The sequence below is a fragment of the Lissotriton vulgaris genome, chromosome 2_1 (genome assembly GCF_964263255.1).
Source record: "Lissotriton vulgaris chromosome 2_1, aLisVul1.2, whole genome shotgun sequence".
Taxonomy (NCBI): Eukaryota; Metazoa; Chordata; class Amphibia; order Caudata; family Salamandridae; genus Lissotriton; species Lissotriton vulgaris.
Window position 1 is genome coordinate 2068168144 of NC_141687.1, and position 23176 is coordinate 2068191319.

At 44.4% G+C, this 23176-nt stretch overlaps 1 protein-coding gene across 1 annotated transcript in view; it reads right to left on the reverse strand.

Annotated features, from left to right (window-relative positions):
* The window catches only part of AP4E1 (adaptor related protein complex 4 subunit epsilon 1), a 321681-nt gene that overhangs the window by 59942 nt on the left and 238563 nt on the right, over nucleotides 1–23176 (reverse strand). The window contains 1 exon segment of the mRNA XM_086958294.1: nucleotides 19707–19962. Coding sequence (XP_086814420.1) covers nucleotides 19707–19962 — 256 coding nt within the window.

A 23176-nucleotide genomic window follows, 5' to 3' on the forward strand; every position in this document is an offset into this window, starting at 1 on the left:
TAATGTGAGATAACAGTTCAGAACAACACAGACTTGCTTCATAATACAGCCTAGCATGGCATAGCAAACCATATGATACTGTACACTATAATACAGTATGAATATGGGCAGTGTGGCACAATATAAGAAAGCTTAGCACAGCATAACAAAGCATGGACTGACATGACAGTGCACAGCAGGATATAGCAACACACACAATAACACAACATGAAAAATTACGATATAAAATGAAGCTTAACATAACATAAAATATCACACAGTAACAGGTGCGGTTAAGGGAGAAACTCTATTTTCTGAAACACCCCAGAAAAATATATGACCACCGTTATACACAGAAACACAGAAATAAACTTAAAAACACATCCAGAAACACAGAGACACATACAGATCAAACATGCAGCCAAAGATATTACAATAAAACACTATCATTTCCACGCACAAAAAGGCACCTACACAGAGCCAAGACACCCAGCAGGAGGCTAAGCATGGATATGCACATTACATACACACATCCCACACCACAAGGGGACACAAGGCAGCACCATCAGTGCAATGGTAAATGTACAGCTATACAAGAACACAGAGATGGAAAAGGAGAGACATATTTGGGAATATATGCACAATCACCCTCGCATTCACACAGAAGTACAACAGACACAAGTGCAGCTTAAATGCACACAACCGACCCATTAACAACAGCTACATTTGGGAGCACACCTATACGTGACAAGCACTCACACGCACACACACCGATGAACATGCACGCGATCCATGCAAAGATAGCTAGACCGGAGAATAGATTGGCGAGGTTGTACACAGACATACACACCACACACACACACACGTAGCCAAGCCTGCAAGTCTGCACGCACACACTAAGATATGTCAGCATTCGCACACGCACACAAACATAGCTACACATTAAATATTGCACCCAGACTTACACTGAAACAATTCACTTCAGTTCCCAAAAAGCCTACACACAGACACGCACTTCAGCACACATATAAATGTTGAGACATGTGTATAGAATACCTAAACAGGCAATGTCGAGGAGACACACATGCTCACTTACAAGTGCAAAGCCACACTGTCAGAATGTCCCACCTCAGGAACAGCCCAATGGATAAATATGTACACGCTATAGGTTCACATACATATAATCTGAATACAGACATACGCCTATTGATTCAAGTGTGCACGGGTAGATTCATGCGCATCCATGCCTACACACACTCAAGCACACAGGCATAAAAACATCTGTAACCATGCATTTCCGGAAGATGCCCGGGACAAATCAGATCAAGCACACAGGCTGCAGATACATATGCACACGCATGTTCCTTTGACCCCCCCAACACACACAAATACATTGATTACACAATCAGGTACGCAGAAATCGGCATGCACCTAAACACACGTGCAAACACACATGCACCTAAAGACATGTAACCACTGTACATCTAAGGATATGGAGCTATAAACATGCATGGACGCAGACCTTCTTCAGACACAAGCATACATACTTGCACACCACACATGCAATGCACCCATGACGAGCAGGTGACTTTGCACGGAAGAGACGCCCCAGGCAGAGAAATGCAGAGAATAATTTCGCTGAAATGACTTACCCTCTTCTCTGCTGTCTCCTGACTCGTGCCCCTGGGTAAGAAGAGAGGCAGGGGGTTGCCGGCAGCAGAAGAGACGCACACTTGTAAGAGGCTCACACTCTGGAGAGACCGCTCACACTGAAAAGATTGTCCAGACAGCAGAGTCTGGAGAGACCTCACGCACCACGAGTAACCACACACTCCTCACGTTGGGTAGTAGAGACTGCGAGTAGGAAAGGGGCAGGAGAGGGCACGGCTCAGTGTAGACCGCATACTCCACCAATGGGCAGAAGAGACTGCCAGCTCGTGTTATCGAAGTGCCAAGGAGTGCAGTAAGAGAGACCATGGGTAGTTTAGGAGATACCTAGGGTGGGGACAAAGAGACTTGACTGGGGCATGAGAGACCACGAGTGGAGGGGGCAGAGCTCATGAGCGTGGTGTGAGACATCGTGAGTGGAGTAGGAGAGACGGCACACTGCAGACGAGGCCTGGTAGCAGACAACCATTCTGTGGGGTTGTGTTGGATGTGCAGAGAAGGTGGGGCTGCCCGGGGGTGTTGAGTTCTGTGGGAAGATCTAAAGATTTCGCCTTCCCACACACACAATGTGCAAAGGGAGCCTGACCACCCCCTCCCCCCCAAACAAACGCGGGCGCGTTATCTTTCTATTCTCATTGGGCTGTGAGGAGGCTGCCTCCTCTTCCTCGCGCGGTGCCAGGGCTGTACCCATCTCTGCGCCAGCTCACCGGTACCTCCGCAATGAGCATTAGAGGGGCAGACACAATGCGATAATGACAAAAGCAGGGGGAGGGACGGGAAGAGGCGGACAGGGGGGTGCGAGGGAAGCGGAGGAAATGAAAACGGAGGAGTCTGTGACAGCAGCGGGAAAGATCGCGCAGAGAGGGGGGTCGAGGTGAGAGGATGGGGGGGGGGGCATAAAAATGTGGGTCAGGGTGATGGGGTGGAGAGGCCACGCAACAGGGGGTGATGAAGTGAATAGGCAAAAGAAGGTCGCGCAGGTGAATATAATTACCATTCGTGGAAGGGGGGCTAGTAGGCTCGGGAGGACCACCCCGGGGGTTGGAGGAAGGGTGGGGAGGGGATCATTCAGAGACCACCCAAGCGTGGACTGCGGAAAGTGGTGAAGGGATGGAGAGAACACACAAAGGGGTGGCTGCGCAGTAGGGGTGCCTGCATAGACAGGGTGTGGGGATTGGACCACACTAGAGGGGGGCAAAGGAATGAGAAGACATTACGGGTAAGTATTGAGGGGTTGAAGAGGTGGGGATGAGGAACCACAGAAGAGGAGATGTTGGAATATGGAATGGAGAGCCCCCGTCAGTTATGGTGGCGGAAAAGAGGGGAGAGCTCACACGATGAGAGAACTCATAAGAACGGTCTAACGGGATGACACGACTTCGGGGGAAGGGGCGGCCATTGGAGGCGTGGAAAACACTTTCAAACAACGGGGGGCTATCTTTAGAACCAACATAAACACACAAAACAAGGGAGACGATGGAGGCTAAACAAAATATAGAAAGTGCTCCCCTGCAGCTCGCCCCCTGCTCGGTCTCTCCCGGGGAAAGCTCGGACTCCTCACCGTGCTGTGTGCAGCGCCGACGCCGTCACGAACTCGACCGAGGGGGTGGCTCCGGCTGTGACTCAGAAGAGCACAACATGGCGGGCGCTGATTTCACCGAGCAGCACAAGATGCAACAAGCACTGGCCGCGCGGCAGTAAAGCTGTGCGGCCGTGAAAGCCATCATTTGCATACACTGCAATGCCTCCTTCCAGCAAAGAGAACGAGGCAACAATGACGAAAAACGCACGCACCCAAAAAAAAAAAAGGGGGCGGAAACAGCTACTGAATCCCTCCCCCCCAGGACTCCGTGACCGGCCTCGTGGTTGCCTTAGCAACGTTTCTGGAAATCGGTTTGCGACACCAGAAGTCAGGTCACGGAGTCTTGAAAAGGAGGGATCCTAGCAGGACAAATCATCCGGACAGGGGCATTGTCCAATGGCAGGCCTCCGTTTCGCGAGGCCGGCCAATGGCAGAAGGGGCGTAGTTTCATGCCCCTTCTTGTTTACAAGAACTCTTGCCTGCAGCAGCGCATGCGCTGCAACGCAGGCTTCTACCTAAAAACACTCAAAATGTTACCATTAAAGTCGCCATCTGTTTCAATAAGTGTTTGGACGTACAAAAAGTATTTATGGATCCAATCCATAGGCATTCAATTGTATTAATATTTACAAAGATTCAATGATGGAGAAATACACGAGGTCTTAAGTGTCATATGTGTTCGGGTGAACGGTGAACAATATGTATCAATTAGTAAGGAGTTTTTCATCATAAATCAATGATAATGAGCTTGTAAAATTAAGTAGGGGAAAGGACCTAAAATCCTACTGCCAATTCAAGTGGCTCTACAGTACCAGCAAATAAAGACATTGCAATTTATAATTCTGAAGAAGCATCAAAAAAAGAGGAGGAGCCAGCTCCCATCATGGCCGCTCGGAGCTGATGCTCCATTGCGAACTCTTCTTTCAGCCTCCTGAACGGCATTCCTCTGCATGGTTTTCCCACCCTCAACAAAGGTTCCGCAACCAGAAAGAAGATGGCTCACCTAGAGACCAAGTTCGCCTGTCTCCGATCGAGCATTGCTGAAATATTTGCTGTGACGTCCCTTCAAGTGAAAATGCCAAGATGGTGCCCGGGGAGCTATGAACACTCGCCTGGTGCCGAATGAAATGCACCGTGATGCCACCGACCTCCGTTCTATACAGCAATCAACGCCCCCACCCCTCATCTTGAAGTCCTTGCTGACCCTACTGGGATGATTTTGCCGCATTGTACAACTTCGTTTACCTGCTCGGAACGGCTGCGGTTGGAGGGGGAGGGGCACTCGAGCCCGACCTGCAGAGTCCCCTGAGATCCACAGAGGAAAAGCTTCAGAGGCGGTGAGCGGGGAAGCGGAAAATAGCCTCCAGCGATCCCAATGGGAGTTTTGAGGACCTGATGGTGCCCAAATTAATCCCCTAAAAAAAACTGGCCAGTACTGGTAAACGTGATTCATCGAGCCTCACCCCAAAATGGCGCCCGCCAAGTTAATCCCACCTGAGCAGATGCGAAGAGGAGGAGGGATAGAAAGACGACGATCTATACAAGGCTCCCGCCTGGAGTCCGCTGAATCCGGTGAATTAACTTAATCTCCTAACATCAAACTGCAAGTAGTAACAACCCAATAATACTGGTGTGATTTGCTCTGCACCACCTCTGCTGATGGCTCAGTATGTGCCAGATAGTTGACATTCCAATGCGACATACCGAAGCGCTCAAGCAAAATGGTGACCAATAAATAACTCTGGAGCGTCGCTGAAGAGCCCGTACGACCACATGCTCAGCTGACCAACATACCCTATACATGCTATGCACGTTATCAACCAGTTAACACCACAGATCATCCTGCCTTACGTGTTATAGCCAACTCACGGGCTGCAATCACAGTTGGTGAAAGAAACGGTCTGCACACATCAGTCGGACTTGTTCACATGCATTAAAAAGGTCCAATGAGAGTGTCCACTAATGCTCATCAGACAAAAACAATCACTTTGATTCCCTTTTAATTTCTTGAGGGTGCTAGAGCATTGTTCTTGTACAATAGCCCCTTGCAGCTTGAATGATCGCCTCACAGGCTGCCTGACAACCTGCCTGTTCTTAAGATGGCGACTAACAGCAGCTCTGAATCATGCCATACGATTCTCAGCGTTCCAGGTGTTGCCTCCTTTAATCGAATCAAGAGAACTTTTATGACCTTAATATCCTACATCCAAAGAACTCCAGTGTCATTAGCAGTAGAGGCAAGCAGCGTTTTCCCTTAAACACCGGGACTGGCGCGGCTGATGGAATTATGACGATCCGCTCTGGCGGAAACCTTATATGTTTATACTGACTGCAGACACGAGCTACATAGCCATACAAATGCAATAAATAAATAAATAAATTTACCATAGGGAGCACTTGCACTGAGGCACTGAATAGCAGTGGCACAGTGCCCAAAGCATCTATAACCAGCAAAAACACGAGGCAACAGCAAAAAATGGAAGTGAGACCCACACGAACAGTGGCAGGTCTAACACTATGTTAACTCATTTTTATGACATCGTAACAAAGGCACACACAGAAGACTACTTCAAATTGTGCGGTTAAAAAACTTTGGGTGGGGACAGACAAACTGTCTTTGTTGACTTACATCCCTCCAGCCTGGTTAATTATAATATTTTGTGAACTTTAATTTGTAATTGTATTTTTTCTTAACTTCCACATCAATGATTTACCCTGAATTTCACTTGGTTGGAAATTCAAAACATGGCACTCACGCCAAGAGTATAGCCCTGCTTGAATTTTCTTGAACTGTGGCAAATAAATAGTGAGAATAGCTGAGCATAGGTGGGAAAGCCCTACTCAGGAAGCTAGTTATGGATCATGCAGAAGTTACTCCAATTACTCCATCTGATAGATACCATCAGTCTACAACCTGAAGTACAGATTCTACCTCCTAATAAGACATTGGGGGTAGATGTTTATTAAAATATGCAGATGAATCAACTGATATACTTAGCAGATGAGGTCAATAGACAAAAAGTGACAAGAGTGGACTACCATTTCTTTCTCCGACAGAAATAAACACTATAATTTGGCTTGCCAGGGCATCCCTGCCATTGCAGGTAGCTGGCTATGTTACAGTGGATGTTAAACTGTGTTTAATGACAAGAAAAACCAACAGGACACTGCTGGTCTTCTCTTGCCACTCAGCCATTAATTAATTTCCTTCATATCTAACATGACTCACTCTGACAGATGACTGGAACAAAACAGGGATTGATGGCAATCCAGCAGTAAAACATCACTATCTGCCACTGGAACTGAGCACAAACTATGGATATGCTAGTAACAGGTAGATTGGGAGCAAGATGATTGGTCTACGGCTTCAACAGAGGTGGCAAAGCATTCTAAGAGGATAGCCACCAATGCCATCTCAAGTACAGGAGGCACCTCGCTCACATCAAACAAAATACTACTAATCATGGTTACTGCAGGAGCTGGTGCGTCACTCTACACTAGAAGAAGCGGCATGATACAAGAGAAAAGATAAATGTGCAAAGTAGACTAAAAAGCAGGTAATTTGATCCTCTGTGATCTTGTACCAGACCCCAATTTGTCAATCTGACTCGGTCAGGATCACCATTTAAAGGTACTTTTCAGCTTTACTGACCAGAATGGTTCTCTCAATAACACAAATTTCCTCATAGAAAAAAATTTCTGCTGGAGGAGAGGGCAGGAGGATCTCTTTCCAACATATCATGGTAGTAAGTTCTTAAAGCGGGCTAATAAATTACTAGTTATACAAAATAATGAAGAGGCAACTTGAAAAGTCAATTAATGAAATTAAGCTCCCAGAGTCAAATGCTGCAATTTTCAGTAAAATAGTCTTTCAACAGTCCAATGTTTGTGAGAGGAAAGTCAAAATTCATCTTTCATAATTCGGAATCTTCTTCAATAATGGATATTCCGCACATACATCACAGTCAACACGTTTTATATCTATATATATGTGTGTGTGTGTGTATATATTTATATATATATATATATATATATATATATATATATATATATATATATATATATATATATATATATATATATAAAACTTTATCAGAGCTGTAAAGCGGTCTTTTATTTCCTATAGCACATAATATGTTTTAAATGACAAATTATGAGTTCGCTTAAGTACTAAACATGATCGATATCAGCTGTCGTCACCTTCTGCTTTTCTGTTTGGGTACTGATTACTCAATCTGAAGGGTGCATATCAATACCAGCAGTATATTGTGGTTATTTAACTTGATGCATTCTGTTTCCCTTTTCAAATGTATAACCATATATCAGGGTAATTAATTCATTTTTTAGTGGCATTTTATAATCATACAAATTAAACGAATCCGAACAAAATGAGTTACTTCCACCCCTTTCTCAAGGCACAATGCCATCATTAGTACTTGCATTGGGCACTATATGACTTAACCATATATGATATCTGCCCAAATTATCTACTTTGTCTTTGCATTTAAAGCAGGATCTGTGTGGATATTACCTGGTATTGCAGATACTGGAAACAATCATATATAGAAATCTATGTCTATATATAAAATTTGAAAGCATTCTTTGTTTTTGCAGCAAAAACCACACTCAAGGCATTATGGAGCATGTGGTAGATTTCAGGAATTCATAGAATAAGCTTATTTGTGTTAACCAATGATCTGCTTATTTGCGGTTATTATTCAGCTATGAGTCATATTTTATTAAATATTTCACTGTTTACAAACAGTAAACATAAGTAAACATAACCGAGAATCAGATAGCAAATTAGATCACTGTACCCATTTTACGGGGTCACATATGATTCTCTAGGAATGACATCAAGTGCACATGTTGAAAGCCATGCATATAGCATAGAGGTGCATCCGGTATATTTTTGGTGAATACTATGTATACCTACTCTGTACCCAATGTGTAAGCAGGTATTTTAAATAAATTAAGGTAATGGTGCTGCTATTTACATTACACCACCATTCCTTTGGACAATCCTTTCCCACGTGAATAGCTTGTAGAACACTCAATCAATTATAAATGTCTGACAATATAAATGTCAGGAACCAGGTCGCTCAAAAAACTAGGTGGAAACATATTTCAAACAACTTCATAAATTCCTGTGTACAAACGGACTGTTATTTCTTCATCAGAATACAAGGTTTGTGTCTGAAAATACCAGGAATTGGAAATTGATAGAGACTTGGTGTAGGAACACTGCTCGAATGCTGTGGATGTTATTGGGAAAGTTGTCAGAACTTCAATTACATATATCAATAAGAATATTTCATTACTTTAATAAAGTATGTTATTTAAATTAATTGTTCAGGGTACCTATAGTGTAGTGTACTCTACTTTCGACACCTATTATTATCATCAAATGGTATAGATGAAAGGAACAACAAGATGATACAGACGGTGACCAATCGTTAAGCATAAAGAAAAAAATAGATACAGCAAGTACAGTAATGTTCAACTAAGAGAAAAATAATATTAGTAATGTACTAAATTACTGATGAAGGCCTAACTGTTTTACAAGGTTCTGTGCAAGTTCCTTGAATGGTGGTAAACTACTATGGATGACTATACGGATTATGTGTTTAATAAGAAATGTTCATGCTCTTCGGGCGTGGCTACTTCAGTTGAGGAACATTTAAACATTTAGTAACAGTTTTAAGTTTTAACTTGTAAATATGTAAATGGTTTTAATAACTTTTGTCTTTAATAGTATGTGCACATATTATATATATATATATATATATATATATATATATATATATATATATATTCACTGAAAAAACCATAGGTTATAGACCATATATGGTTAGGAATTCGCATTTACAAAACCTTATTTTACTCACACAAAACCATTGAAGTTCCATATATAGTTAGTTGCACTAACTATATATCGCGCACCCGCAAGCCACTGCTGATGATGTCACATATTACATCATTCATGACATGGTCAGTGACATCACTAATGACATCACTGATGACATCTCAAATGACATCACTGATGACATCTCAAATGACATCACTGATGACATCTCATTTGACATTACTGATCACATCACTGATGATATCATTCATGTGATAATACGATGAACCTCTTCAGACTCTAATATAACCTTAGATACAATCAGTGTAAACAGACACTCACAGACTGTCACTCATCCATGGAGTTACTCACACACCTAGTCAGTCATGCAAAGAATCAATCACACCTCCATTTCCTCAACTATACAGTTATACAAACTTTACTTATTCAAACATATACTAACACATATTTACTCTCTTATACAATCCCTGATACAAGTTCACAATGATCCATACAGTCACTCACACATTCACTGGCTCTTATGCACAGTTATTTATATATGTCAACTCTCACATGTACTGTGTTTTACATATGTACTTACTTTGACATGTAGCACTGAGATATCCATTCACTCACCAATACACTCATGCACACAGTCAACCGCCCATACAGCTGTTTCCACATGCACTTTTGAAACCATACATCTAGTGAATCAACTGCTCACACATCTATGCACAGAGTCATACACCCCCCAGCCACCCACACACACACTCAGTCTCCCATACAAATACTTGGGCAACCAATCAATAACCCATATAGTTACTCATATAGCTACTTATCAACACATGCAACAGTTTACAGAACAACAGACATAATGATGCACAAATTAAGACAGTTTAGTCACTAACCCATGCACTCAGTGAGACACATTTAATCACTCACTCATACAGTCAGTCATGCACCTACTAAATCCTTCATCCAGACACTTATACATCCACTCATTCTTCAATATGTAAGACATATTTTAACTTTACAGAAACATACAGTCACTGGATGTTGTCATCAGTGATGTCATTTGAGATGTCATCAGTGATGTCATCAGTGATGTCACTGACCATGTCATGAATGATGTAATATGTGACATCATCAGCAGTGGATTGCGGGTGCGCGATATATAGTTAGTGCAACTAACTATATATGGAATTTCAATGGTTTTGTGTGAGTAAAATAAGGTTTTGTAAATGCGAATTCCTAACTATATATGGTCTATAACCTATGGTTTTTTCAGTGAATTTTCAAGGTTTTGTAAATGCTAATTCCTAACTATATATGGTCTATAACCTATGGTTTTTTCAGTGAATTTTCAAGGTTTTGTAAATGCTAATTCCTAACTATATATGGTCTATAACCTATGGTTTTTTCAGTGAATATATATATATACATACATATATAAACATATATCATCTGTATATCTATATAAATACAAACATAAATGCATGCATACATATACTTATATGCATACAGATGCATGTTATTTACATGAAAGTTGAAAAAACACTAATAAAAGCAAAGCTAAAAAGCCACCTCATTACAAACAGAATGGCTTTAACTTAAACGAGGGCGAGATCTATTGCATTTTCAATGCTTGTTTACTTTGGTTCCATCAAGAAGGCATTCAGATGTGTGACACATTTGCCATAAATTCTGAATGTTAGCACTCTAGTTGCACATTAGATCACTGTAGTAAAGCTACTGCTCACCAGGGACGTCTGCTGCTGGTATTCAAAGTGCATGTTTCAGTCTGCATGTCAGAATTTTTTTAATGAAATAGAAGAGGATTTGAGAAGTCACTCAAAATGATCCCTAATTTTTCTTTCTGAAGCACTAATCATACTTTCTATGGCAAAATTAACCCCCTCATGTTGTTCCTTTTTAAATTGAGTGTTTTCAGACTTACCACTTCATTCCAATCAAGATGGCTTCTGGTGTGCCATACTTTTGTCATAAGTAAGACTGTTAGCGCTCTAGTTGTTCTTTAGAACACTCTGGGACATTCTGTCATTGGGCTATACTTGGGGTACATCTGGGTGATATTTGGGCTACATTTAGGCTCTTTTGTCTCTGGTGGACATCTTGGGAGACTGTATGTCAGAATTTTTTAATGAAATTGAAGAGGGTTTGAGAAGTCACTCAAAATGTGCCCTAATTTTTCTTTCTGCAGCACTAATCATAATTCATATGGCAAAATATACCCCCTCATTTTGTTGCTTTTTAAATTAAATGTTTTAAGAGTTACCACTTTATTCCCATCACGATGGCTCCAGGTGTGCTATACCTTTGTAATAAGTAGGACTGTTAGCGCTCTAGTTGTTCTTTAGAACACTCTGGGACATTCTGTCATTGGGCTATACTTGGGCTACATCTGGGTGATATTTGGGCTACACTTGGGCTCTTTTGTCTCTGGTGGCCATTTTGGGAGACTGCATGTCAGAATGTTTTAATGAAATAGAAAAGGATTTGAGAAGTCACTCAAAATGTGCCCTAATTTTTCATTCTGCAGCACTAATCATACTTTCTATGGCAAAATATACCCCCTCATGTTGTTTCTTTTTAAATTAAATGTTTTAAGAGTTACCACGTTATTCCAATCAAGATGGCTTCAGGTGTGCCATACCTTTGTAATAAGTAGGACTGTTAGCGCTCTAGTTGTTCTTTAGAACACTCTAGGAGGCTGCAGTAGAACACAAAGGAATCAACTGACAGTCTCTGTCCTTGTTGGATGTACATGTTTTACTGAGAATGTCAGACTTCATTTTCACATGACTGAGAAAGATAATGTGAATTTACAGAAAATATGCTTTCAGTTTAGCTTATAGATCCCCTTCCAAACCACTGTGGGAAAATCATGAGATATTAGTTTTCTTTCAAACAATATTCATGATATCACAGCAGAAGGTTTTTTCACATGGTAAAATCACCTTAGAACCCACCACAATTCCTAAAACAAGTATGGTACCATCAACAAATGATTTATAATGTAACTAAAGTCCTAAAACCCTCTATTAACTACAATGCTTTTTAACGAGGTGCTATCATGTATATTGGTCCCAAGATGGCTGCCAACACTTCTTGGATGAAGTGCTGACAGCCAATCAGATCAGATGTGTGGTTAGGCTCCGCCCAGATATATATCTTTTTTTGAACCTAAATTACTCAAAATCCACTGGAGCACATATATTGAGACCTAGCAAAGGCACATCGGGCTAACAGTCCCTACAATTTTGCCAAGTTTCGTGCAAATCCATTCAGCCGTTCGAGCTAAAAGTGAGGCCAACCGCCCTATGGAAATTAACATGGGAAAAACGCGTTTTGGGACCCCCCTTTTTTCTCGGCCCCCCCTTGATGAAACCCCCCCAAATTGTCAGGGGCTGCTCAGAAACAAAATGTTCCATTTTCCTGAAAATTTCAGCCAATTCCGTCCACAAACGCCAAAGTTATTAGACATAGCATTTTCAAAAATCCCATAGAGAAAAAATCCTAACTATATATACCTACTGGCGACCGCCAGTAGGTAATATATATATATATATATATATATATATATATATATATATATATATATATATATATATATATATATATATATTTCAGCAAAGAGCCCTTGAGCTCGAAGAGGGCACAACCCATGCTGCCCACCATCCGGTTTTTCAGCCCTGAAATGCACGCATTGCTGACCTTCCTTCATTTTAAGGTAACCATGTCCACTCAGGGTTTTACACTGACACTCACCTTTTCAGGACCGCAATTACCAGCATGCAGCTGAAGTGATTCGAACTGTGCCACGCCCATTGGGGGCGTCATTTCCCTCAATAAAAGGTCGGAAATATTGAAATGGTGAGCCTTTCATTTCCTCTGAGCGAAGTCCATGATTAAGGGGCGACAGAGCCCTGAAATGCGTTGGACCTGGTTACTTTAAAATGAAGGAAGGTCAGCAATGCGCGCATTTCAGGGCTGAAAAACCGGATGGTGGGCAGCATGGGTTGTGCCCTCTTCGAGCTCAAGGGCTCTTTCCTGAAACACATTTTGCACGGCTACCCTTGGCCGTGGAAGAGGAGCACCACTTCTGCCTTCAACTAGAAGTAGTCGGAGCATGAAGGCGTTCCGGAAAGCAAACTGTTTCCTTTCCTCGGGACACATGCTGCCATTGTGAATTTCTGCGCGCATCAATGACTTTCTGCCTACTCAAGGACACAGAACGCTACAACTATCAGGGGAACTGAGCCCACTAAGGGTTTTACACCGACACTCACCTTTTTAGGACCGCAATTACCAGCATGCAGCTGAAGTGATTCGATCTGTGCCACGCCCATTGGGGGCGTCATTTCCCTCAATAAAAGGTCGGAAATATTGAAATGGTGAGCCTTTCATTTCCTCTGAGCGAAGTCAATGGAGAAGGAGAAGTGTGGCTCAATGATTAGAGCGGCAGACCCTGATGCAGAGGTCTAGCCCGAGACCAGGGTTCAATTCCCTGCCTCAGCGGGTCTTGGGCTCAAAATTCCACGGACCTGATAATTTTTGCCTCGGTGCCTATTCCAATCATGGAGTCCCACTCTGCAACTCTGGGCAACAGCTTGCTTAATCTCCACAACGGCCCCCACAACGCTAAGGATGCCTGGCCTCCACCTTCGGGGTGCCCAGGAGTGGACGCCTCACAGGGAAAGCCAGGATGGGTTCCACAGTGGTATTCGTACAAGCGCCTTGAGACCCTTGCGGGTGAGTAGTGCGCTATACAAGTATCAATTTACATTTACATGATTAAGGGGCGACAGAGCCCTGAAACGCGTCGGTCATGGTTACTTTAAAATGAAGGAATGCGTGCATTTCAGGGCTGAAAAACCGGATGGTGGGCAGCATGGGTTGTGCCCTCTTCGAGCTCTTTGCTGAAACATATATATATATATATATATATATATATATATATATATACATATATATATATACACACACACATACACATAAATAAAAAAATGCGTATCATTTGCGTATTGTTGTTTTAAGAGCCCTTAGGAAGTTCCATGTATAAAAGAGCAACATTTGTTGATTGTGATGTATGTTCTGAAGATCTATTATTGAGAAAATAAGGAAGATTTTGCATAATCAAAGATAAACTTTGACTTTCCTTTCACAAACATAGGCCTGTTTAAATAACCACTCATTGGGTCCTGGAATGTAGCAGGGTTGGGAACGAAGCTGTCAAATCCAGAGTGGGGAGAGCTGATGGACAGCTATGATCTATGCCTCTTCCAAGAGACATGGCTGCTGACCCCGCCAGTTAGGGAAGGATATGCTTCCTTCCATATTCCGGCAGTTAAGGGACTGAGGGGAAGACCCTCGGGGGGGGGTTATGCATTTGGGTTGCCCTCCATTTGGTATGCACAGTAAAGGTCATAGACTCCCACTGCCTGGACATCCTGTGTCTGCTACTTAATTTTACTGATGGCACGTCGCTGGCAGTGTTTAACATTTACTTGCGTACCCACCCGTTCCAGCTGGGTTTATCAATTCTGGAAGCTCTGGAGGTTCTCCTTCATTCTTTTCCCCCCGTCGGTTCACAAAATCATTGGTGCCGATTTTAATTGTCACTTTGAACCACTCCTGGGGATCCCCTCTATAACCTTGGACGAGGACGAAAGTTGGCTGATCCCGGATTGCACTATGTACCCCGAAAAGCGCCTACTGCCTTTGGCCCTTGAGATTAATAAAATGTTTTTCACACATTCATTGAGGGCCTGTAATGGTAGATTGGCCCCAGATGTCCCTGGAACTAGCACGTTTAATAGACCAGGGGGAAGCTCGACAATCGATTATATCCTGGTGAATGTAGAGTTCTGGGTTCGCCTTAGAGCTTTTTCCGTGATCCCAAGGGTCGACAGTGACCACAATTTACTGTCTTTAGAATTACTAGCACCTTTGGGTCACCAAACTGAACTCGGGCAAGAGGAGACTGCCTCCAATTTAAATCTAGTCATAGCAGCAGGAGGCAGACGGGTTAGATGGGAGAGGATTGCGTTGGCGCCTGATAAGTTGGCAGAACTCTATCAACTTGTTGTAAGCTCCTTCTCAGAGGTTTTAAACCTCCTGGGCACCATTAGTGATCTTCCTCATTCTAACTCCCAGGGGCTGCAGTGCATACACACAAGCTCTTTGGCTCCCTGGCTAGTCACTTCCACTCTAGTGATCCTAAGCGTCACATGGTAAAAAAGCAAGATCACTAGTTTAATAAAACATGTAGACACGCAAGGTAAATTCGGGGACAATGCAGAGCATTAGAAAAGCGAGGGAGACGTATAAAAGCCTGATCAAGGAAGCTAGGTCTGAGTGGGAAGCCTCAAGGTGGGATTACATCAGGGCAGCTCTGGGAGCTCGAGATTTTAGGTCATTCTGGAATCTTGTGCGAGTCGGGTCGGCCGAGGGGATGTCCGCCATCATCCCTAACCTTAGCAAAGATGTGTGGCTGGATCACTTTAAGCCCCTCTATTCACTTGGCCACGTGGAACACCATGGCGAGGCAGTACCTCAAACTAGCCCCCAAGAGTTTGCTCTTCCTGAGGCCTCGGTCCAAGTTTGTCCGCCCTGTTCTATCCATGAAGTGCGGGTGGCCCTCGGAAGCCTGAAGCTTGGGAAAGCTCCGGGCCTTGACAGGATTCCCGGTGACCTTTACTGCAGTGAACAAAAGGTCTGGGCCCCCTACATCTGTGTCTATTTCAACACCATCCTTCAGGGCCTGGAGATCCCCAACACCTGGCTGGGAGCGGAAATAATCCCCATCCATAAGAAAGCCTCTCCCCTTGACCCGGCTAACTACCGCCCCCATAAGTTTGATTGACGTGCTCCAGAAACTCTTTGCCCGCCTCCTGTTATCAAGGTTGCAGAGTTGGATGGATGAACAACACATCTTAACCTCCCTTCAGGCGGGCTTTCGTACGAAGGTTTCTACAATTGACCAACTGTTTAGGTTACAGTTGGTCTATTGGAAGACGGTCACTATTGGGGCGGGTAGTTTGTACCTGGTCTTTGCGGATCTTAGGTCCGCATTCGACCTGGTCCATAGAGACAAGCTCTGGTCCTTACTGCTGGAGATGGGTGCTCCGGCCTACCTGTGCCACCTACTTAAACGCCTGCACCAGGGAACTTATGCAAGGGTGAGGTATGGGAGGAGTGGGCAGTTGTCGGCCCCTTTCCCGGTGGAAAGGGGAGTGAGGCAGGGGTGTGTTTTGGCTCCTACCCTCTTCTCCCTTTTCCTCAACGGGTTGATAGACCACCTCTCAGGGGCTAAAGACCTGGACTCTCCCAGCCTAGCAGGGCGAAGGATACCTGCCCTAATGTTCGCTGATGACACTCTCCTAGTGTCCAAATCGCCTAGGGGCATACAGCGGACATTAGAGGCATTCTGTTCTTTCTGCAGGCTGAGAAATTTGGAGATTAATCTCTCCAAAACAAAGTTTATGGCATATAATAGCAAACTGGCCAATTGCCCCCGCCAGCACATGGATGGAACGGTGTTGGACCGAGTGTCTACGTTTGAGTACTTGGGGGTCACACTTAATGATAAAATGGATTGGGGGAACGATACGGCTAGGGCCAACCTAAAGCTGGCCCAATCATCGGGTGGCATCTTAAAAGTTTATAATAACATGTCATCAAAGCTGCTCAGTCCGCCCCTGGAGATTTAGAAGGCTCAGGCAAGAGGGGCCGCGCTCTATGGCGTAGAGCTATGGGGCCATACCAGCGCGGCCCCCCTGACGCTCACAGAGAACAATTTATTAGGCGCTTGCTCCACTTGCCTACGAGCTCTCCCCTGACTCCACTGCGGTTGAACCTGGGCCTGGTAACTACCAGGAGATTGTAGCTAATCGTCCTCTCCTGTACTGGAGATGTCTCTGGTCGACCCGTGAGCTTTTGAGCTATAGGGAGGACCTGATTGGCATCTTGCAGAGAGGGACCATGGGGAAAATACCTTGGCTAAATTACATTAAGCACCTCTGCCACGCTCTAGGTAGAGGTGACATGTGGCTGTCCCCCTAGGTGACCTGTCCCCTGCTCTCCAAGAAATCACTGTACATGGCACTAAGGAGTTACCGAATGGAATCTATCACGAGTAACCCTTCTAAGGGCAGGTTGACTGATACATTCTTGAATATTAAGGCCCATCCTCGGTTTGAAGTCTTTTTGGATGATATTCAGCCTCCTTTGGCCAAGAAACATTTTATACAGTTTAGACACGGTTCTTTGCCATTGAGGGCCGTAAGACATAAGTGGCTGAATGCCCCCCTTACGGTGAGACCTTGCCCGGGGTGTTTGAGCAGCAGAGAGACAGATCTGCACGTTCTGCTCTTCTGCCCCTCCTACGCCAAGGCAAGGGAGAAATGGATCCTGCAGCTATGTAGGGCCAGGGGCTTCAGGGACTACAGGGAGGTTTTTAGGATTCTTAAATACGACACCACCCCCGATAGTGTTTGCCATAGCTAGATTTCTTCAGTCTATGTGGTACACGAGGTGTGCAATAGTAAAGTTGGAAGCGCACACTTCGCTGCATGTACAGTGGAACATTCTGCTCTTTTTGATGTCTCTTGGCCAAGGGTTACTTCCAGGGGATGTCATACTTTTTTAATAATATTTTTATATACTGATATACTAGTTTTTAACTGATGCCTTTTAACATTTGTAAGAAGTGTACTATATGAGATTTTTATATTCAAATCTTCCATAATCTGTTTTTACTGTGTAATTTTGATGAGTGTATTGTCACTCATCAAAATGGTATTTTACCGAAATAAAGCTCTTTTGACTGACAAAAATAATATTAGGTTATTGAAGACTGAAAAATGTGGCCCTAGACTTAATTTAATGTATTGACTTTTCAAGTTACCTCTCCATTATGTTTTATTGGTATAGACTGCGTGAGCCATGGACAGTGAACTTGGGGAGGTATGCAAAGCTTTGCCTTTTTGACTAAACAAGATTATATTCTGGAGGGGCTGATCACCAATATAGTTGTTCATCTGTATGGTTGAGCTACTTTAACCTCCTCCTTCAGCCTAGACCAAACGTTTTCTTGGACTCAGGCATCATTTTAAGGCCATTTGGGCTCTTCTGCATGCACTCTGATGTACGGCTAACCTACGTTTTCACAACTTCCTCCCCAAAGAACTACACTCGATAAATCTCCCTTGGAGCTCTTCTGTAACAAATTGTTTTTCTCCTCTAGCAGGATTTTATGTCTGAAGATTGACATGGTGCACAAGGATATCAAAGGGACAATCCATCAAACTGAGTGGCGAATCTAGTTTCCCAAAAAATAACTATTTTACTTGCATTTTCAGTTCATCGATTTACCCACCTCAGAAAAGAAATTGCTATTTGTTTCCCACTTGACACAGTGCTTCTTCTTTTATCCTCTACAAGGTTTTGTAATGGAAAAAAGCAGAGAATAACTGATAAAATGATGGTGAGCCGAAGGACACCAGAAGCCAACTCTCATGACCCTGTTGAATTGACTGGTCAAAAAACTGGAAGGTATGAGCTCAGTTAGGGCATGCTGAATGTTAGGTACAGGCTAAACTAATCCATTGCAAAATTACGCTTGCAAGTCTTGTTTGTACAAACAGACCTATTCCACTACATTGTGGGTACGGATGTGGGTTGTATCTGCAAGAACAGTTTCTACATCTGCAGATTCGAAGATTAGATAGTTTGCACCGTGCAATAAGGTGGTGCCACTGCATCCTGAAGGGGAATACACTAACTGATCAAATCATCTGATGACAGTAGACTGGCACACATCAAGTGACTACACAGACTTAAGTCAAACTTACACCCTGGGGTAAGCCCCCAAATGACAATTCTAGAACACCACTCAGAACTGTGTTTTAAGAGGCATCCATAATGTAGCATTGTCTGGTGTATAATGCCTGCTGAATATATGAGCCCTTACTGCCACACAATGGTTAGGTCAGGAAAGAAAGATGGCTGGGACTAGTGTCCATGTGACAAGTCCTAAAACTGCTAAAGACAGTGCATACAAACGTTTTTCGTCCACCAATACATTCAATTCTTCAAAGGCCTGCATGCAAAGTAATCGCAAAATGGCTGTACGGCATGGCCTTAGGAAGCCACAAGCATTTTAACCACTTACTAAAACATACAAATGCTGTGTAAACTGGCACACTGACAAGGCAGTAAAAGAACAACCAAGCCCTACGGAAAAGAATTAAACAGCCTGCAAGGATCGGCATCCCAGGACTGGGCGCAGAAGCATTGCATCAATCCAGATATCTATGGCACACATTCAAACCCCCAGGAATCGGACAGGCAGAAGAAAACTGCAGTGGTTGCAAACAAAGCACCAAAATACACTAAGGCCATGCTGAACCCAAGGGCAGCCTATGCTATTCTTCAAGGCCTAGGGCGCATACAGCCACAGTTTTGTGCTGTATTCCAATGACCTACCATACAGACGACCTCTGAAGAAAGAGGGCTAAGATGTAAGATTTCACAATGTACAAATATAACATCTACTATTGCAAATTATTCTTCCATTGAAGCAAGATCTTGTAAAGAATACAAACTTACCAGATTCACCGAAGTGTTGAATCCAAGTCCAACAAACAATGATGATGCTAGCTGTTGTTTTTCCTTTTCTTCTGGCGAGACCAGATCAACCAACTGATCAGTGCAGGACAAAGAACGAGAAATGTCCTCTCCCAATGAAGTACAGTTCAATGTGGATGTTTTGACTTCAGTTGGAGCCTCTATTCTGCTTTCCTTTTTAAGAAGATATCCCTCTTTTCCCCAGACCTTTTTCACATTAGGTTTCCGATGATTTGGTCTAAAAAAAAAAAATGAGTAAACTTGACAATGCTTTGTCACAATCATCATGATACCACCCAAATCTTCCTAACCAGGGTCAAAAATGTTCCCCTCTCACAGACTTCATTGAGCTTTCAATGTGCTAAAACTTGGAAAGTGACCGCACACACAACTGTACTCACGTATAACCCTCACCACTTCATACCTCATGGCTGCCCGTTTTTCTGAATTACACTATCAGCAGTAGGAATCATTAGATGCAAAGTAGCTGCCAACAATGCAGTGTTTAGACCGGGGGGGTCTCCAACCTTTTCTGTAGTGAACTATACCTCTGATCAGGGAAAATCGTAATGAGCTACTAAAGGCCAAGCCACTCGCACAACTTTTATTGAAGAGTTAAATACCTCAGTTTTTTGCCCTCTCGTCTCCAACGACACCAGGAGTATGGATTCTACTATAACGGGGAAAGCCTGGGAGTCTCTTCACAAGAGCAAAGGGATGAAATAGCCATTAATTTACAAACTGCATGTCAACTAAGTTCATCCCTGTCCCTAAAAGAGGTTGAAGACGCCCTAGCAAAGGGCATCTCCGCAAAAGCCCCAGGACCAGATGGGGTGCCCTTGGACTTATTAAAAAGCAACCCCCCCCCCCCCCGACGCTAAATGTTTTTAAAGAGGTTATATTGGGCCGTATTCCATTATCATGGAGAAGTGCAATGGTAGTCCCGATTTTTAAAAAAGGTAACAGGAATAACCCCAAATGCTATAGGCCAATCTCTTTAATTGACGCCACGTGCAAGGTAAAGGGGAGGGTAATCCTTGCACATTTAGAGTCATGGGCCAATGCCTCTGGACTTATATTAAATACCCAATATGGCTTCAAACAGGGGATGGTAACAAATGAACAGTGCCTCAACTTGTCCATGATCATGGGCAAGTACATTAAGGCCCGGAGGGGGCGATCCACCTGGCCTTCATGGACTGGTCCAGTGCTTTCGACACAGTGAGCCGTGGTAAGTTGTAGACACCGATGGAAAATAAGGGCTTTGAAGAACCCCTCATTACCCTGTTGCGTTGGCTACATGCATCTACTACTGTAGCCATTCGCTTTGGCCCTGGAGGATAGAAGACTAGGCCAATTGCTTCTACCGAGGGGGTACCCCAGGGATGCATTCTGGCCCCTTTTTTATTCTAATATATACCAATGTTAGAACAGCAATTGGATTTCCCAAGAATAAAAGGTAAACGGGTCAATCAATCAATCAATCAATCAAAGCATTTATATAGCGCACTACTCACCCAGAGGGTCTCAAGGCGCTAGGGGAGGGGGGTCCGCTACTGCTCGAACAGCCAGGTCTTGAGTTGCTTCCTGAAGGCGAGGTAGTCCTGGGTCAGGCGGAGGTGGGTCGGGAGGGAGTTCCATGTCTTGGCGGCGAGGTAGGAGAAGGACCGTCCCCCTGTGGTGGCTCTTCGGATGCGGGGGACGGCGGCGAAGGCGTGGCCGGTCGATCGAAGCTGGCGTTTGGGAGCGTAGAAGTTGAGGCGGCTGTTGAGGTATCTTGGGCCTTGGTTGTGTAGGCCTTTGTGTGCGTGGGTGAGGAGTCGGAAGGTGATTCTCTTGCTGACCGGGAGCCAGTGCAAGTCTCTCAGGTGTCCGGAGATGTGGCAGTGACGGGGGATGTCCAGGATGAGTCGTGCTGAGGCGTTCTGGATCCGCTGGAGTCTCTTCTGGAGTTTGGCGGTGGTTCCGGCGTAGAGGGAGTTGCAGTAGTCCAGACGGCTGGTGACGAGGGCCTGGGTAACCGTCTTCCTGGTCTCGGTGGGGATCCACCGGAAGATCTTACGTAGCATGCGCAGGATGTTGAAGCACGACGAGGAGACGGCGTTGACTTGTCTGGTCATGGAGAGGAAGGAGTCCAGGATGAAGCCCAGGTTGCGTGCGTGGTCTGTTGGTTTGGGTGCGCTGCCTAGGGCGGGAGGCCACCAGGAGTCGTCCCAGGCGGAGGGTGAGGATCCCAGGATGAGGACTTCCGTCTTGTCCGAGTTCAGTTTCAGGCGGCTGTTCTTCATCCATTCGGCTATTCGGCTACCTCTTTCATCCCTTCGTGAAGGTTGGCTCTGGCGGTGGCGGGGTTGTTGGTGAGGGAGAGAATCAGCTGGGTGTTGTCGGCGTAGGAGATGATGTTGAGGTTGTGCTGGCGTGCGATGTCTGCGAGGGGGCTCATGCAGACGTTGAAGAGGGTTGGACTGAGCGAGGAGCCTTGAGGAACGCCGCAGATGACTTCGGTGGCTTCAGATCTGAACGGGGGGAGGCGGACTCTCTGTGTCCTTCCGGCGAGGAAGGAGATGATCCACTCCAGTGCCTTCTCCTGGATTCCAACGTTGCTGAGTCGTGGCACTAGTGTACGGTGGCAGACAGTGTCGAAGGCCGCGGAGAGGTCTAGGAGGATGAGGGCTGCTGTTTCTCCGTTGTCAAGCAGTGCTCAGATGCCATCGGTGGCTGCGATCAGGGCGGTCTCGGTGCTGTGGTTGGCCCGGAAGCCAGACTGCGAGAGGTCGAGGGATCCCATTGCTGTCTTATGCAGACGATACAGTATTGATGTCCTTAACGGCCAATACCCTCCAAATGTGTCTGACGCATTTACTGAATTCATGATAGAATTGGATTTAAAATGTTTTTTTATTGCAAAGTTATATAGAATTTTCATCACAGTACATATATGTGCCTACAACCCTGAGGCCGGCTTGCAGCATGACGTAATGACGATCTGAACAAAGACCTTGTAGCCTTTTCTGGTCGTAGGGACAGTATCAATTATTCAGGATATGCAGTCATGCGGAACGAATGAAATTCACAGTGAAATACAATTTGCATTTTGTGTTTTTGTTTTCATTTTTAAAACTTAACTAATAAACTTCACACATGAGTCAGTACGACATTAAGTTGCACATGGTGTATTATCTGGCATCGAAGCTGCCCTGTGAAAGAACAGTTGTGCAATTCTCCCAAATTCCCATCCCGCCTGCACACCCCCCCTCAGCCAAACCCCACTGCAATGTACCCAGCCCCGTTCCCTTCATGCGAGTTGCCTACCGCTGGTCTCGACCCCTATTCAGTGTCCTCCTCGTCCTCAGAGCCTTCAAGGTCCTCCTCCGACAATGGCTCACAAATATCCCCCCTATAAGTGTTCCACGGTTGCCTAACCCCATTCCATTTGCGTGGGTTATCTCTTA